Genomic DNA, 17,863 nt, shown 5'->3' with positions numbered 1-17,863 from the left:
GTTACACATTAATCACTAAAACAGCTTCTGTGCAGTTTTCAGATTAACGAGACAAAGACTATCAGCTTTGCAGCGTTAAACTTGTGTGAAGGGGAGTGGATGGCAGCAAAAGGAAAGTTGCACCAGAAAACAACAGAGTTATCCTAAAACATTAACCCAGCATGAAACGGAAACTACTTCTGATTTCCTACAATACATCCCTCACAGGTTATAATTTCTGATTACCGTGGCAGCACATACCATTTTCCATCTAACACTTTAGAAGAATGCTTGGTCACACCAGGCTCTGCCTTATTAAATGATCTATGTTGAAACCGTTTATTTCCATTTCTCTTACATCTGTAAAATGTCAAATAAAAATGATAAGACAGTCATTTACCCTCAATTTTCTCAATAATGTAAGGTTTTAGAGAGGATCTGTTAGAACTCTAAAATAATAGGCTAATATATTTTCTCAATTCTCTCTTCCTCCTTTATTTCCACTGGAGGAAAATCTATTTCTGATAGTATTCCTCTAAAGTTTAGAGGGGGCTTAAAAGCACTGCTCTTTCACCCAAAAAGTATTCTCAAACATAGTTATTTTCTGAGTAAATCTCTTTCAAAAGAAAAGTTCTGCAAAGACTATAAAAAAACTTCCCTGGAGTGCACATAAAGGGTAACATAAAAGTAGGTATGGGTGGGAAAGGAAAATGTTTTAAGAAGTGTTTTATAAAAATCAAATATAAGTGGTTTCTATCCTATCTGCCTTTATCACCCTTCTTCCACACATGCAAAGAAATACACAGCACAATAGATTTCAACAACAGGTTTTAAGAAGCAAACTATGACAATCAACCAATCCTTATTGTACAAAGGAAGTAGATTATAGACACCAACAGGCTATAGAAATATTCTTCCCCTTACTCAGTATATTAAAAAAATAAAACAATGATTCCAGAACTATAGTAGGCATAATTCACATTTCAATTTCCTGCACGTATCCTGTTCAAGCTAGTTAACAAAATAAAGATGCTTTGAGGCAAATCATACTCCAATCCTAATTTTCACTGTATTAACATTTTGTAAAAGAACTACAAAGCTATTGCAATCAACTATGTATATGTGGAAAACAAAAGGTGGGTATTAGTGGGGAGCAAAATCATCTACCTAGAAATACTCCCTAAAACTCTAAAAAATCTTTTGAATGAATATTAAAATTGATATTTTAAGTAATTTATCTTACACATATTACATGTACAACAGCACTAAAAATTCCCCAGGAGTCAAAATTATATTTCAAAGAATGTATTCCATACACATAAAACCAAACCAGAGTCCACAACAGTGTCTAAAAGCAGATCTTACAGGTTTTTTTTTAAAGGGAACAATGGTTCACAGTTCCAGTGATGAATCATCCAGATAATAATCCTTCTCGTTTGGCATCACCGATTGCTCCCCACACATCAAAGACAAATTCATCTGGGAATCCAAAGTCTCCAAGAATGCTGTCAAGTGCCACAGCAAATTCATCTGGATTGCCTTTGTCCTTTCCAGCTTCAAACATTGTGGTAGCTATCAAAAATAATTTTGAAAAAGGAACGATACATGAGACAGCATCAGAGGACTGAGAAAAATAGTACCAGGAAAATTACTTTCTAAAAGGAACATGCTTAGATATCATATATTTCTAGTACAAAATAAAACAAGATACTCTCCATCACATATCAAGATAGCAAAGATATTTTTAAACAATCTGTCCACTGCACCCATGTTAGCAGTTGCCACCCTTGCCCTCTCCTCCACCTTGTAGCTGGTAGGTTGGGAACCTCCAGTATTACCATGGGGGGAGCAAGAGCCCCTGAAAGACAAACCTGAGGCCAGCCTGGCCAGGAAACTCAGAACACATCCCTGCGCCCACCTCTGCACAGTCATGAGCTCTCTGCCCCTACACCAGCCCCCACCCTCAATTATGATGGTACCTAGTCCTCCCTCCCCAAAGGAAAAAAATAAAAGATAAGAGCTTGCAATAGAACAGTAAGCCAGGGAGAAGGTGGGAAAGATAATCTTTCTACTCATGAAATTAAGGTAACATTTTCTGAGCCCCTTTCCAGTTTGGGATAGAAAACAAAGGTGGTGCCCTTGTTCTGTTTTTCTAGTAAGTCGCCTGGGCCCCATATTTTATGTCTGGGGAACAAGCATCTCCAGGAGTACACACTCCCATGGGACCTGCCCCAACTGGCTGGGAGCCCATGAGACTCAGCTAGTGTAGCAACCAAAAAGAGACAATGTGGATGTGATTTGGAACTTGGGTGAAAAACCTCCAGGTAAAACGTAAACGCCAAAGTCCAGTCTCTCCTTTCTTCCCAGGTTAAGGTTGAACAAATCAAAGGTTGAATGATTTCTCTGAATGAGCCAAGAGGTCTGGTCTTTTAGCTAAAATCCATTAAGACTCTTAGGAGCATATGTGAACTGTTCCTTATCTCAAACAGTTTGGTACTAACACACCCAGCTATGGGGGAGGGGGAGAGTCCATAGAAGGCACCACAGTCAGAGCAGAAGTAGGATGTGGACGGGGTGACCTGCTGCAGGGACCAAAGCCCTAGTAAGGTGAGGAAGGGCTTCCACACGGCTGGACAGCCTGGTGTGTGGTGGAGAGTCCAGGTGTGGTAAGGATGGCATGTGGGGTGGGGGAGGGAGGGCAGTAGCCATATTGATGACAGATTAGTTACGTGCACAAGGATTGCTCACATAAGAGTGTGTGTGTGTGTGTGTGTGTGTGTGTGTCAAGAATAATGGAAACCAGGTTTGTCACTGTCAGAAAAAGATAATAGGGAAAGAAAAAAACTAGAATGAACTCTGTGGAACTGGAATTATAGGGATCAGTGGAGATAAATGTGTAGATATTTCAACAGAGAGATTACAAAATATAGAGGTAAATACATTCTTTTGACCACCTTCATTGAAATGGATATGATAAAGCAATTATAGTTAAATAATTATGGTAGAATCTAGGTGATAGGTATAGAAGTACTTACTAAAAAGTCTTTCAACTGTACTGTACATTTACAAATTACCACCATAATAAAATATCAAAGAGAGGAACCTCTATACAGACAATGGAAGAAAACTTAAAATACAGTAGATACATTCAAATTAAAGAGAAAGTTTGTTGTTGAGTTTTTGGGTTTTTGGTTTTTTTTTTAAGTTAGGGCCTGTTTGATGCAGTAAAACTATGGCTGTCTTGTAAAATTTACTCTGCATGCTCATGAGTACTAGCTGTATTTTGGAAATTATTTCCTAATCCATTAAGAAACACTTTAATGTGTATAAAGACTGCTTTGGCTCTTTTAACAGTCATAGTATTACTGTCATGAAAAGAGGAAAGCGGCCCTCATAGTGTATCTTTTTCACCCAGTGAGATAAGTAACCAAGCTCTCGAGAAACAGTACTCTGTCGATTTCCCCATAAACCTGGAGGCTCTGTCTGTGTCCCTCCTCTCCTTAGGTCCCTTGCCTCGGAGAGCTTAGCCACAACCCCAGCTTCACCATGACCTTACTGCTGAAAGTCCCAACCCTCTGCTTCCATTCCTGACTTCTCTCATGAGTTCCAAATACCCATTTCTGAAGAATTGATAGACCAGAATTCCTAGGTGTTCTGTTAGACCATCAACCAAAATGTCCAGAAATCAAACATCATCTTCCCTTCAGAAGAAATTGCTACTTTGTCTCCTGTTTCCACCATCATAAATGGTGCAATCATTCTCACTGTAACCTTTCTCTTCTTGCTTGTGTACCAAAAACTGCCTCACCTTGATTCTACCTTTGCAATTTCTATAATCTGCTCCTTTGCATTCATTCCCACTGTCACCATCCTATCTCCTTAATCTCCAGTCCTAGTCAGCAAACCATCCAGCATAGACACGGTAGATTTCTCTTCCTAAAGCACAGCTCTGATCCTACTAGGCAACAAGAGGAAAGGACCAGGAAGCTCCTTTCCATCTCTGGGATTGTCTGTGTCATTCCCACATAGAGAAATATTCATTGGGTCACCAACGCTTGTCTTAAAATCTCTAAACCTTGATCTAACATTCTGATCCAGAGCATCCCTGGCTCCCAAAGGGCTGTACGCCTCGACAGGAATGCTATGCCCTCATAAACTAACCACCCAAAATGCCATCTTTTTTCCCTCCTGCCTTTGCTCAGGATAAACCCCTCCTAATCACTAGCTCCATCATCAAAATCTTTTCTCTCCTCAAGGTTCCTTCTCCCAGGAAACCCTGTGTCCACACCTGGAAGTGACATCTGCATTCCCTAAAGCCTTTTGCCAGGGCTCTTCAGACTTGAATGCACAAAGAAATTGCCTGGGATCTTGGCAAAATGCAGGTTCTGGACATTCAGCAGTTCTGCGACAAAGCCTGAGACTCTGCATTTCCAACACCTCCCAGGTAATGCCTGTCCCTGGTCCACAGCTTGAATAATAAGGTCTTACAATACACATTTAACTTTGCTCTGTATTGTCTGTCTTATCATTATTTTCACCTACAGATTTTCTTAATCGCCAAGGTCCCTTGAGGGTTTATTGATGGTTGATGTGATGTCACATTAGAGAATAAATTCTCAAGGGATCTTGAACAGCAAACTCAGTCTTTTATGCCCTTAGGCATAAAAGTGCCTCTTGCATAGCAAATGCTGGTGGATGGGTAGGCACAGAAGGAGACTTTGGTACACTGAAATAATTTTTGTACTCACATAGTTAGCATGCACTGGGGAAATTAAAGCCCAGAACTCTGGTGGCCAGGATGTGAAAAAGGAGTAGTCAAAATGTAAAGATAAGTACTGCAAAAGTTGGACTAGAGTTCAGAATTTTGCTTGGTCTACCATTTTAAATATTTCTCATAGACCCTACAGATAGCATTTATTGAGACAGTTACCTAAAGATTACACTGACATACAGGTGAAATACAATCAATTTGAGGAAGAAATAAGATGTGTATAGATAAAAGATACAAGAAAATCTACAGAGCATTCTGAAGCAGCAGCTAACAGTGCAGATAACTGATGCTCTTAAATGCTGGGAGAAACAATGACAGGGATCAGATGTTCACCAACAGAGACTGAATCAACTCTCTCTCTTGCTCGCTCTCTCTCTCTCTCTGTGTCTCTGTCTCTCTCTGTCTCTCTTTGTCTCTCTCTCTCTCTCTCTCTCTCTGTGTGTGTCTCTCTCTGTCTCTCTCTGTCTCTCTTTGTCTCTCTCTCTCTCTCTCTCTCTCTCTATCACATACACACACACACACACACACACACACACACACACACAGCTATAAGAAACACCTTGATACATAGTTTTCTGGTACCTCAGGAAGCACTGTTTAGTGCACAGAGCCCAGAAACTCCATGTTTGGCCTGCTCTCACTTGCAACCTCTGTTTGGGTTCCTTAGTCACGAAATGAGAAAAATGATACCCATAGTATCACCTCACAGTCCAAACTGTATAATCTCACTCAGGCATTCTTGCTGGCACAGCAGAAAAGTGAAGAAAGAACTCCCAACATTGATCACACCAACAGTTATACAGTCCTACATGTTCTACCTCCACTACTGTTCCTACTAGTAATAATTAATAATGATCATTGCTAAGTGTGATAATAGCTATACCTATTTTTTATGACATGAGAGGAACTTTATACATATTATTCGATTGGATGTCTTGCAACCCTATGAGGTTTTTATTGTACCCCTTTTCCAGATGTGAAAATTAAGGCTCAAAGTTCAATAATTTGCCCAAGGCCTAAAGCTTCAAACCAATGAAATTAGGACTCATACTCCCTGTGAACTCACTATTTTTATGCCTCTCATCAGATAGTTAGTCAACAAATACTCACCAAGTATTTACTATGGGAAAAGTACTATGGTAGAAGCTGACATTAAAAACTGAGTAAAATGTGGTATCAGCCTTCAAGGAACTCCTGGTCTTAATAAAAGCAATAAAAATACCAATTAGGTATTTACACCATAGTTGTGGTGTAAATAATGTATGTAATAAAGTGCTCCATAAATCTTTTAAAAACCAGTAATTTGCTACATAAATTTTAATAGAAATTAAGAATGGAGCATGCACCGAAAATAGAATAAATTTTTGCTAATATATAAAGTATAAATAGATTTTAAACATCCTTACAGGAGAAATAAACTATATAATTTTATTCTTTTTTAAAAAAGATTGTACCTCTGATTTAAGAGAAAAGCAAAAGAAACTAGCGAAATGTATCATGTTAACATAATGACAGCTACTAAAATGCTTCTCATCTGTTAACTATATAGATCTGCAATATACTGCAATATTTAACATCTGAATACAATTTGGCAAAAAAAAAAAAAATGACAAAATTGTTATAACACATATAGCAGCTAAGTGCTGACCTCTTGTGGCCATTTTAAGAATATCTTTATATCATTACCACTACTAAACTTTTACATTATTAATGACACTTATTTTGATGATATTGACCAATCTACACTTTCCACTAAGTTCTTAAATACTTAAGCAGAACTTTATATAAACAATATTACTGCAGTTCAAAAATCTTGGTATCAAAGTCCCAGAATTGAATCTCAGCTTTTGTTAGGTGACTTTGGGCAAGTTACCAAACTTCTCTGAATCTGTTAATATCTATAAAATGGTACACAGCAGGATCTAGATAAAGACTAGTCATCATCACGACCATAAAATCTTCTTTAAGAAAAAGAAGAGAGAAAAAAGATCAAAACTATGACAAAAATGGCAATAACTACGCATCTATCAACACTTACTTTAAATGTAAATGGATTAAATGCTCCAATCAAAAGATAGGGTAGGGTGGCTGAATGGATAAGAAAATAAGACCCTTACAGATGCTGCCTACAACAGACTCAGTTCAGATAAAAAGGCACACACACGGATGTAAAGGGATGAAAAAAAGATATTTCATGAAAATGGAAACACAAAAAAAAAGCTGGGGTAGCAATACTTATACCAGACAAAATAGATTTTAAAACAAAGGCAATAGCAAGAGACAAAGAAGGGCCCAGTAATCCCATTTCTGGGTATTTGTCCAAAGAAACCCAAAACACTACTTCAAAGGGACGTGTGCATCCGTGTGTTCATTGCAGCATTATTTACAATGGCCAAGATATGGAGGCAACCTGGGTGTCCATCAATGGATGAGTGGATAAAGAAGAGGTGGCACATATATATATAATGGACTATTACTCAGCTATAAAAAAAAAAGAATGAAATCTTGCCATCTGCAACAACACGGATGGACCTACAGGTTATTGTGCTAAGTGGAGTAAGTCAGACAGAGAAAGATAAATGCCATACGATTCTACTCATATGTGGAATCTAAAGAACAAAATTAATGAACAGACAAAACAGAAACAAACTCATAGATACAGAGGACATTTGAATGGTTGCCAGGTGGGAGAGGGTTGGGGGTGAGTGAAAAAGGAGAAGGTGCTAAGAAGTACAAATTGGTAGTTACAATATACTCACGGAGATGTGAAGTATAGCATAAGGAATACAGTCAATAATATGGTAATAACTAGGTATGGCGTCAAATGGATACTAGATTTGTTGGAGTGATCACTTCATAAATTATATAAATGTCTAACCACTATGCTGTACACCTGAAACTAATATAATATTGTATGTCAACTGTAATTGAAAAATTAAAAAATTATTTGAAAAAAAGAAAATATTGTAGTTCTACCTTGTTTCCCGGAAAATAAGACCTAGACGGAGAATCAGCTCTAATGCGTCTTTTGGAGCAAAATTTAATATAAGACCTGGTCTTATAGTATATTGTATTATATAAGACCCAGTCTTATATTATAGTAAAATAAAACCGGGTCTTATATTAATTTTTGCTCCAAAAGATGCATTAGAGCTGATTCTCCAGCTAGGTCTTATTTTCCGGGAAACAGGGTACATAAAATTTGCATTATTAATATTCATTAGAAACTTATGTGATACAAGTATCCATTAAATTAGGTCAATCCCATATAAAGTCTTAACTCAAAATCTTGCAGAACCCATTTTTCCCCCAATGGATAACATTCCAAGGCAACCATTTGCACTGGATCATTCGAAAAGTCACAGTTCACAACTTAACTTTACAGCCAAAGCCCTTTCATCTTCAGGGTGACTTGCTAGGTAAACTCATTTGAATTATTTTCTATTTTCAAATGGTAAATACATCCCAATGCTTTTTTGAGATTAGTGTTTTGGTTTTAGTCATTTTATTGCCATATTACTTTTTACATTTTTTAATATAAACTTGTATTAACAACTCCAGAATAACAATGATGCCAATGTAATTTTCATTAAGAATTAACATTCCTGAAAGCTAAGACTACAAACAAATAAATATATTTGTCTGTTGAATCAGTGTCACATTTGTGATTTACATTTCATGCTAATCAGATCTGAATGAGAGAAATTCCTAATTTAACAACGACTGCATTCTTCAAATAATTACTTTCTTCAAACTTTACCTCCCTCGGTGACTGATCACATTGCTAATCGTGTATAATGATAATGACTTTTCAAGTCATTGGAGGAATTTGCTACAGATGATTAATTACAAAGGGATTACTAGTTAATTTACAAGGGATTTGTGAGAAATGTTTAGTGCCCTGAATTTGTCAAAGTGAAAGAAAATTGATTCTTAAAGAACTGTTTCTTAATTCATGTATAATTACTTGTACCATGGTCCAACACTCTTCCCTGTATACTTGTGTATTTTTAATAACAAAAAAAGAAAAACTAATTTTCTTAACTATTCCCAATTTATACTTAAATAATTATAAAGCCTATACCTAAAATTAAGTTTCAAGTTGAGGATTATTTTAAGTTTTCACTTTTGAAAAGTGTGGTTCTCCTAAATTTGAGCATATTATGATCCAGCAATGGATGTGCTACTTCCTGAATATTATAATATTCATAGCTATTCAACTGTATTCAATCAAAATATTTTTCCAACAAATACTACCTGAGTTGAAGAGCACTGCCAGGTCTAAAACCCCTTTACCTCATTGTATATGCATTTGTATAACTGTTGCAGGCCCACATCATTTAGCTCTATATTTTTCCACATGCAAAAGGCTTGGGGAGTAAAGTTTTCAGAGATTGGCTTTCTATAGGATCATCTCAGCTTTTAAATTCTTACCTGTGTGGAGCAAGAATCTATTATATGCAAATTTTATATTTCTCTTCAAGGAGCTAGGCACAAGTACCACTTTTTTTTTCAATTACAGATATCATCTGTACATACAACATAGAAATGTTATTTTAAAAGTTCAGACAGGGAAGAAAAAATAAGAATAAATTATCTAAGGAAAAAGAAACACAAGCAGAAGTGGCAAAGGAAGAATGAGCTTCAAATATTCTATCTGAGATTGAGTAAAATACTTTACCTGGTAGCAAGTAAACAAAATTGTCCAAGTCTTTGACTTTAAGAAATGTATTAAGTACTTGATATAACACCCACCCATACACACACATGCGCACGGATGCACGCAGGCAGAAACCTCCACCACTAAGCACACATTTACTCTTTCCCCACCCAGTAGCTACCTGCCCTTCTTAAGAGAATATTTATCTTTCTTCCTCATGGAAGGCCTTTCGCAATCTCAGCCCTTGTATTTCAGAATTACTCTCAACTCCTAAATTTGAACCACACCTAACTATCCCCCCAGCCCCAAGTGATTGGCTCAAGTGAGCCAATCAGAGACAATCCTGGGCATTTTCTTTGAATGACTTGGAAAAGGCCCTCCTTCTTTCCCATTTTGTTTGACACCAAGTTGTAGAGGGTGGAGCCCTGGCAGTCAGTTGGTATCCTAAAGCTGCCAAAGGATACCTTGGGGGCCTGTAATGAAACCACAGTAGAGACAAGAGAGATCACATCCTGATGATAGCATGAGCACTCCCTATCTAGCCATTCTTGAAACCAAGCTCTACCTCTGGGCTTTTCAATTATAAGAACTAACACAGGGGTGGCCGATTAGCTCAGTTGGTGAGAGTGTGATGCTGTTCTATCCCCATATGTGAGCTGCGCCCTCCACAACTAGACTGAAACAACTGCTTGACTTGGAGAGGATGGGTCCTGGAAAAACACACTTAATAAATAAAAGTTAAAAAAATAAAAAGAACCAATACATTTCTGCCCCTTCTCTTTCCTTAAGTCAGTTGAAGTTCAGCTTGTTGTTTTTGTTGTTTCTTTATTTACAACTGATCAGAGTCTTAACTGATAAATCAAGACCTGACATCCTAATGATGACATAAGAAATACACAGAGATTGAATGCCCAACTGCCCTTATCAGTCATACAGCAGGTGTGGTCTTCTTCATATTTCTGATTCATTTCTCACAGCGTTTCATTAACCTTATTAAATACCCACAGCTTTAATATTATAATAAATATACAATTTAATTGATGTATACCTAATATATCAAATACCTTTCATATGAATCATTTACAAAATTCTTTTCATATATATTTTTTAAATCTATAAAACAAGCTTATGAAGAAAACATTATTATAGTTTACAGATTGAAAACGAAGTTTAGAAAAATTGACTTGACTCTAAGGTTTCACACTAGTAAGAAGTAAGGGCCAGGTCTTCTTTTCATTATTCTTTTTTATCTTTATTCTCATTATGCTTTTCATCACTATACAAATACTTTTTATCTTGAAAAGTATCATTGACCATAAATGCAAGAAAGACATAAATAAGCATTAAGTTCCATCAAGTTAAAAAATATAAGACTTTTTAAAATAGTATAATCTTACCTAAATCAACATCTCGAATTCCCATGTACAAATCAAGAAGATCATCAATCTTTTCAATTGCCTTGGCTTTGGTTTCAGAGGGCTTTATCAAAGAAAAGAGAAATAAGATATTATGCTTTTATATAAAATCTTTTGAATATCAAGGCATATAGAGGGGAAAATCTGATGTGGAGTCAGTTCATGGTTGTATGCTTCAGCTAACTTGAATGGAAATATATCTAGATATGCTCTGTAATGCAATACACATCTATACAATAAATACTTATTTTTAGTGTCAGTGTTAAGTGTTATGGATTCAAAGAAAAGCTCGGTCTCCAAGTAGCTAACAATCTAGAAGGGGATACAAATGTGAAAAATAAATAGTTATGTGACAATAAGGACAATTTTTAATGGATATTTAAGGTACAGAGGCATCATAGGGGAAGTAAATTTCAATCTCTAAGAGTCACGGGAGACTTCAGAAAGAAGGTGACAAGAATTGTGTTTTCAAAGATGAACTGGTGTCAGATAATCAGGAGAGGGCAGTGCAAGTAGAAAGCAATACACAAAGTCAATATGAGGTCGCAGAGTCTCATAAAAGATTATAGTATGCTATAGGGACTGCAAAAAGTCCCATGTGATGAGAAACATAGTGCCAGATTTGACTAGACCTTAAGCAGTCCTGGGTACTACGAAAGGGCTTTGGTCTTCCTAAGTTCTTCCTAAAACTGTTACTAAAAATTTCAGTGAATTGCACTATATACAAATAACAAATCATTTATGTTGTATACCTGAAACTAATATATTTTAAATGTCAATTACATCTCAATTTTTTTTTAAAGTTTCAGTGAAAATCATGATTGGATATTTATTTTTCTTTCAAAATGTTGGTTTTATATTTGGTAAAGTCTGGTCCTGTGCTCAGTTTATTTCAATACTTGATTTTAAATGACTTTATAGCTGAAAAATACTATAAGTGCAAATACTTAATTCATGATTACATTGTAAGAAATTCATTAATACATTTTTGGGGGTTTTGGGAGGGTTTTTTTCTTTCTTTTTTATTATTTATTTTTTCATAATACATTTAATACTATTATAAATGTAAAATATGCATTTTATTGCAAATAAAATTTATATTTCCTTGAGAATATTGTTACAACTTTCTCATATTTTTATTTATATTAACTAAGCCTTTAAAACAATAAAGACACCATATATCTGTCTTGCCTTCTTTCCAGTGTATTTTAAATGGTCTATGTAAAGCAACAGGCTACAGAAAGTAACTGAGGCGTTTACCTTTGTACCTATCCAGCCATTTTGTAAGTTATTGTAACAAGTATCAGTACTTCTCATACAAAATGGCCACCACTATTTTCCTATTCTAAATAGCTCATGATCTCATCATCTTTGTTACATTCACATTCTGATTTCCTGGGTTCAGCCCACATCTTTTCTTCTAATTGAGATATACTTGACGTATAACATTATATTAGTTTCAAGCATACAACATAATGATTTAATATATATACATGTATTGCAAAATTATCACCACAATAAGTCTAGTTAACATCTGTCACCACACAGTCACAAAGTTTTTATGCTTGCGATGAGAACTTTTAAGATTTAATCTCTTAGCAATTTTCAAATATACAATATAGTACTACTAACTATAGTCACTATGTTGTATATCACATCCCCAGGACTTTTTTATAATTGGAAATTTGTGCCTTTTGACCACCTTCACCCATTTTGCCCATCCCCCACTTCCACTTCTGGCAACTACCAACATGTTCTCTGTATCTCTGAGTTTGGGGTTTTGTTTTTTCATTAGATTCCACATATAAGTGAGATCATATTATATGTGTTTTTCTCTATCTGACTTATTTCACTTAGACTAATTCACTCAAGGTCCATCCATATTTTCACAAACGGAAGGATTTCCTTCTTTGTTATGGCAGAATATTCCCCATCTTTTCTTTTTTGCAGAGGTTTCCTAATTTATCTCCCTGCCTATAATCTTCACCCTCTCAAATCCACCTTGTTCAATGCCCCATCCCCCAGAACCAAAGGATTCTTCTATCATGTAAAACTGTCTGTGCTGCTCCCCTCACAGTTTTTAAATGGCTCCCCATTATCCACAGGCCCTTCATCCTAACCCAGGCCTATATCTCCAGCCTCATCACCCTCTACCAGGTCCCTCCAGCATCATTCCAATCCCCTGGATGCTTATAAGGTCCCCAAGCCCATCATTGTTTCATGCCTATAAAACTCTTCTCACATCTTTAACCAACTCAATCATCTCTTCTGGAGGGAACTCACCTGCAGCCCCTCCTTTGTGACATTAACCCTATCCTCCTGGTTTGTAAGCGCTTCTTTTCATGCCTCTCTCCCTTTAGAGGAAAAGCAGGTCTTTATTCATTTTTGTATCACCAGCCCCTGGACGATGCCTGTCTCAACAAACACATATTGAATAAATTATGACGTGTGTGGGTGGAGTATCTTTCACAGTTTTCAGAATTCGTGCTAGGTTACGGGGGGATGATTTATTTCAAATCTATAAATCCTTTAGTGTAAGTCATGTGTATCAAATTTAATATTAGCTTTGAACTAGCTTTTTCCTTTCATTATGAGCTATTTTAATTGCCCTATTTAATGAAACAGGCTATGTGAATAGTAATGGAGTTTTACATGTTTATCTTCGAATGAATCTTTCTTACCTCTCCTGACAAATTCTCAGCTACGCTTTTCATTCCAGCAGCTTACACATAGCAGGTACTTAAAAAACATTTATTAACCATGTTAACTATTAGAAGATGACCCTCTTCCTGAAGTGACATGGAGTTTTTGCTGTCACCCCTGCTTCCTTTGCAAGCAGTTTTAAGGTCTGTGCCTCTCTCTTTACAGCCTCTTCCCCAGCCCCTCACTGCCCGCCCCCTCCCACTGTTCTACCATTCTCTTACAGATTCCTTTCTTCCACTGACCTTTGTTCATTCATTTGTTCATAAACATTTATTGGCCTGCAGCAATATGCCTGGCAGTGTGCTGGGCACAGGAAAAATAAAGACTCAGAATGACTAGAATTCACCGCCCTGGATTTTCTGACATACCTAAACATAACTCACTTTCAGAGCACTTTTGACTTTCCCAGGTCTCTTCATTGCCCCTTGCCTCCAACTTAATCCTTTCATTCACCTAGAACCAAAGCACCAGACTCAAAATGTTCCTCTAGATTCCCCAAAACTGACAATATCCTGGGTGACTCAAATACTCAAAAAGCCAGACTTTGGCCTCGTGGTTCCTTGAGTGTCTGCTCCATCAAACCACCCCCCTGACGGAGGCTGGCCATGGTCACCCACAAGCTCTAGGACCACCACTCTAGGAAAAGTGTGTCCTAACTATTCGCCTGCCTCATTCTTTTGCTCTTCAAACACATAGGGAATCCTAGGACAATATGCACACACAGAGGGACAAGACAGGCCTGGCACTTGGTCCTCTGCCTGCAGGAGCTCCCCAGCCTCAGGCGCCTGCCTGACCTCCCCCTGCCTACAGGCTGACTTCCTCGGCCTCATGGGCCTGACCTGCACGTGCCTCTTTGAATCCTTACCTCTGCTGCCCCTAACCCTGCTGCCTTCTTCCCTCTGTTTGTCTCTTCTACTTCTGGTGTTTTCCACTCAAACACTGACCCGACAATCTGAAACCTTTACTCTTTTCAAGCTTAAGTGAATCATTTATTAATTCAGCAAAATTTGAGCTCCTTTGATGTATCAAGTACTGTTCTTAGTGCTGGGGATACTGCAGTGAACAAGACAGGTGAGCAAAGGAGCTAGCCAGCAGACAAAAAGGAAACAAGGATATAATGAGTCCTATTGTGGTCAGTGCTTTGAGGAAAAATAAGGGCAAGGAAGATCGGGCAGTGGGAGGGGAGGTGGGAATGGCTGCTTATACAAGGTACTTAGAGGTAGCTTTTTGGATAAGGTGATATGTGGGCAGAAACCTAAGGAAGGCAAAGGGGTGAGCCATGCCCATAAACGGACAAAGCATTAAGGTAGAGAAAACAGCAGTCAAAGACCATGAGGTGACATACATCTGGTGTATTTGGGAACAGCAAGGAGACTCACGTGGCTAAGGCAGAGGGAGCCAGGAAGAGAGTGGGAGGAAATGAGATCAGAGAAGAAAGGCAGTTAGATGGCGTCGGTCACTCTGAGGACTTTTGCATTCATTCTGAGTGACTTGGAAAGCTACTGGAGGGTTTTGCACAGAAAAGTTACATAATCTCACTTGTGTTTTTAAGCGATAATTCTGGCTGCTATGGCAGCACAGAAGGAACAGGCCAGGGTGAACGCAGGAAGACTGATGGAAGTGATTGCGATGTTCAAGATAAGACATTGGTGCCTTGGGCCTGAGTGGTGGGAATAAAGGTGGTGAGACGGTTTCGCATTCTGGTTGTGGAGGTAGATCCACCAGGATTCGCTGACAGAAGGAATGTGGGATATGAAAGCGAAGAATCAATAATGACTACAAAATGTTTCACCTGAGGAAACTGGAGTTCATGAATATTGTCTTTCCTTATCAAATTCTTAAGTATGTTTACACTTACAGATGGCTCTGATGACTTTTTCTTGGCTCTCAGAGCTTTGGTTGATATCGTCTACATTTTTTGAGCCAGTGCAAATGTCTACAGACTCTAGAAAAAGTTTTCTGCAGATAGCTGAGGAATGCTATTGATCACAATCTAGTCTCAGGCACTTAGTTTCTATATTTCTTTCTTCAATCCTTTAATAATTTTCATAGTGTTTAAGTAGGCAATGAATTAAAGTCCACGCTTTAATTAAAGTGAATGGCATTTTATTTATACTCACATTTTCCTTTACTTCCAGCTCTAGTAAACATAAATGTCCGTACATGCCCAAGCAGAAGAGGGACTAAATAAACATCACATACCACTTCTTCCACGGTGGCAGGACCTTTTGATCTCAGGCGAAGTGTATCCTTTCTACCACACTTTTTTTCTTTTGATGAATTTCCAGCTTTTGACCTTGGCTCTATTTCTATAAACACACAATGTATGGGGAAAGGTATGTATATATTCAGAAAGAGTTCCAACAGACTGCTGTAAAAACTAATGTAATTTCTATCCCAAAATGATGTACAATTATTATAGAGATTTGATAAAACGTATGCCTTCTTATAGAATTTCCCAAAACAAATTCACTTGTCATTCATTATCTCACATGGGAATCTCTATGAGAGGTCTGGCTACAGAAAAAAAGGAGGAGGAGGAAGAGAAAAAAGAGGAGGAAGAGGAGGAAGAGGAGAAGGAGAAGACAAAAATATTTGAAAGGTACAGATGGGAAAGACCAGACATTATAAGGAGTAAACAAAATAAAACAGTTGGCTTTACTGTAAGAGTAAAGAGGTGTACGTGGCAGGAAAGCAAGGTGGAAGTTCAGCTGGTCTTCAGGGTCATGAAGAACGGGAACAGTCATGTCTTGATAAAAGCGAGGGACCAAGACTCTGCTATTTGAGCACCCACCTTCTGATTGATACTTTATATGCAAAGTGCCATTTAATACTCACACCAATCTACGAGGCAAGGTATAGCCCTCATTTTACAGAAAAGGAAGTGGAGCTCACTCAGGAGCAGAGCTGGGATTCAAATCCAGGTCTTGTGATCCCAAAGTCTGTATGCTTTCCTCAACAACACTCCAACAGCACTCCTCTTAAAAGCACAGAGATAAATTCAGAGGTGACATACTAAGAAAAGCAGGGCTCTAAAGAAAAAGAGGCTGGGAACAGGTTTCAAGGAAGGAATTGCCCTCACGAGGCAAGCAAGAGACCAGGGAGCAAGAGTCTACAGAAGGCACTCCTTTCCTTATGCTTGTTTGGTGTTTTATTTTTGTTTTTCCAGTGCCCCCAGAGTCACCCCCAGCACCAAGCAGTAACATAAATGAGTGATAAGGTAGGGTGAGGACTGAGGAAACTTGAAGGGGCACGTCCTATCCAGGCCACCCCAATAACTGATTGCCCTGTGGGAATGTAGGCCCTGCATAGCCAGATGTACTTGTTTGCAAAGAAACTGTATACTCCGAGTTTTATATGAATCTCCTGATTTTTAAATTTGGGCAATTGAGTCAAACTTTTAAAAACAACATTTTGGCAAAAATAAAAGAGACCCACAGATCAGATTCCAACCACAGGCCACCCATTCATAACTTCTGCGACTATCTCCCTAGTCCCTTGACTGAGGTCTCTATGTGGCAGCAGTTTGGGGCAAGGATGGAGGTGGGGGCGGGAGATGCTGCATGGTCCTCCAATGAGGAATCACAGAACAGATTGATAAATACAAGTAGGTAGTGAGGTTCACACAAGCTCTCAAGACACAAGCATTGAGTGACCTGCACGAACGCATGCTTACTGACTCAGAGCCCAGAATAACTCCCATCTTCAGCAAGTACTGTGTTGTTCTTGGGAATCTACTCCAAAGGGATGAAGGACTTTACATGTTCCTTTTACCCTGCATTCAGGGACAGAATCACCAAGACCATAAAAGGTAAGTTTTCCTCTGAGAATGAAATTATTAAACATGATCATAAGTAGACCAGATCCCCTAAGCAAAATTCTATAAATGGTGGCCGATGATGCTAATGCTAATCCCGGGGATCAGACAGATTCCCAGGAGACCAGAGCTACATCCTCAAGTCCACAGCGTTGTTCTTGCCAGGCAAACTGTGCCCCACCTGAGAAAAATGGAGTAACAGAAACAGGATGCTCAGCAGAGACTTGACAGGAGCGCCCACAAAAACAGACAGGGTCAGCCTGTCGTCTGCGTTGTGCAGGATCCTGTCCTGCCCAGCGGTGTGACTGTTCTCAGCTGAGTCGTGCACCAACCTGAAGTGATCAGGACAGTATCAGCAACATGGCTGTAACCTTCAAGATAAACAAGCTTACAGCCCCTTCTCCCCTCACCACACACACCACCTCACGGCCACCTCACCAAGAGACCTACTCAGTATAATGTGTCTTCCCATAATCATTTCCTGCACAGGGGAAAAGGAACTGCTCAGCTAACACCTG

General features: G+C 38.3%; 1 protein-coding gene across 2 annotated transcripts in view; it reads right to left on the bottom strand.

Moving 5' to 3' along the window:
- Nucleotides 1–794: 794 nt before the first annotated feature.
- Nucleotides 795–17,863, bottom strand: part of GIPC2 (GIPC PDZ domain containing family member 2) — a 70,659-nt gene continuing 53,590 nt past the window's right edge. For both annotated transcript variants that reach the window (XM_019743360.3, XM_074334994.2), the window contains 3 exons: nucleotides 15,731–15,837; nucleotides 10,808–10,889; nucleotides 795–1,551 (listed from right to left, as the gene is read on the bottom strand). In XM_019743360.3, coding sequence (XP_019598919.3) covers nucleotides 1,391–1,551; nucleotides 10,808–10,889; nucleotides 15,731–15,837 — 350 coding nt within the window. In that variant the 3' untranslated portion in view covers nucleotides 795–1,390. The remainder of the gene's footprint in view (nucleotides 1,552–10,807; nucleotides 10,890–15,730; nucleotides 15,838–17,863) is intronic.

The sequence above is a fragment of the Rhinolophus sinicus genome, chromosome 14, assembly GCF_057876585.1.
Source record: "Rhinolophus sinicus isolate RSI-liver-muscle chromosome 14, RSI-T2T, whole genome shotgun sequence".
Taxonomy (NCBI): Eukaryota; Metazoa; Chordata; class Mammalia; order Chiroptera; family Rhinolophidae; genus Rhinolophus; species Rhinolophus sinicus.
This window is presented reverse-complemented; position numbering and strand designations above follow the sequence as displayed.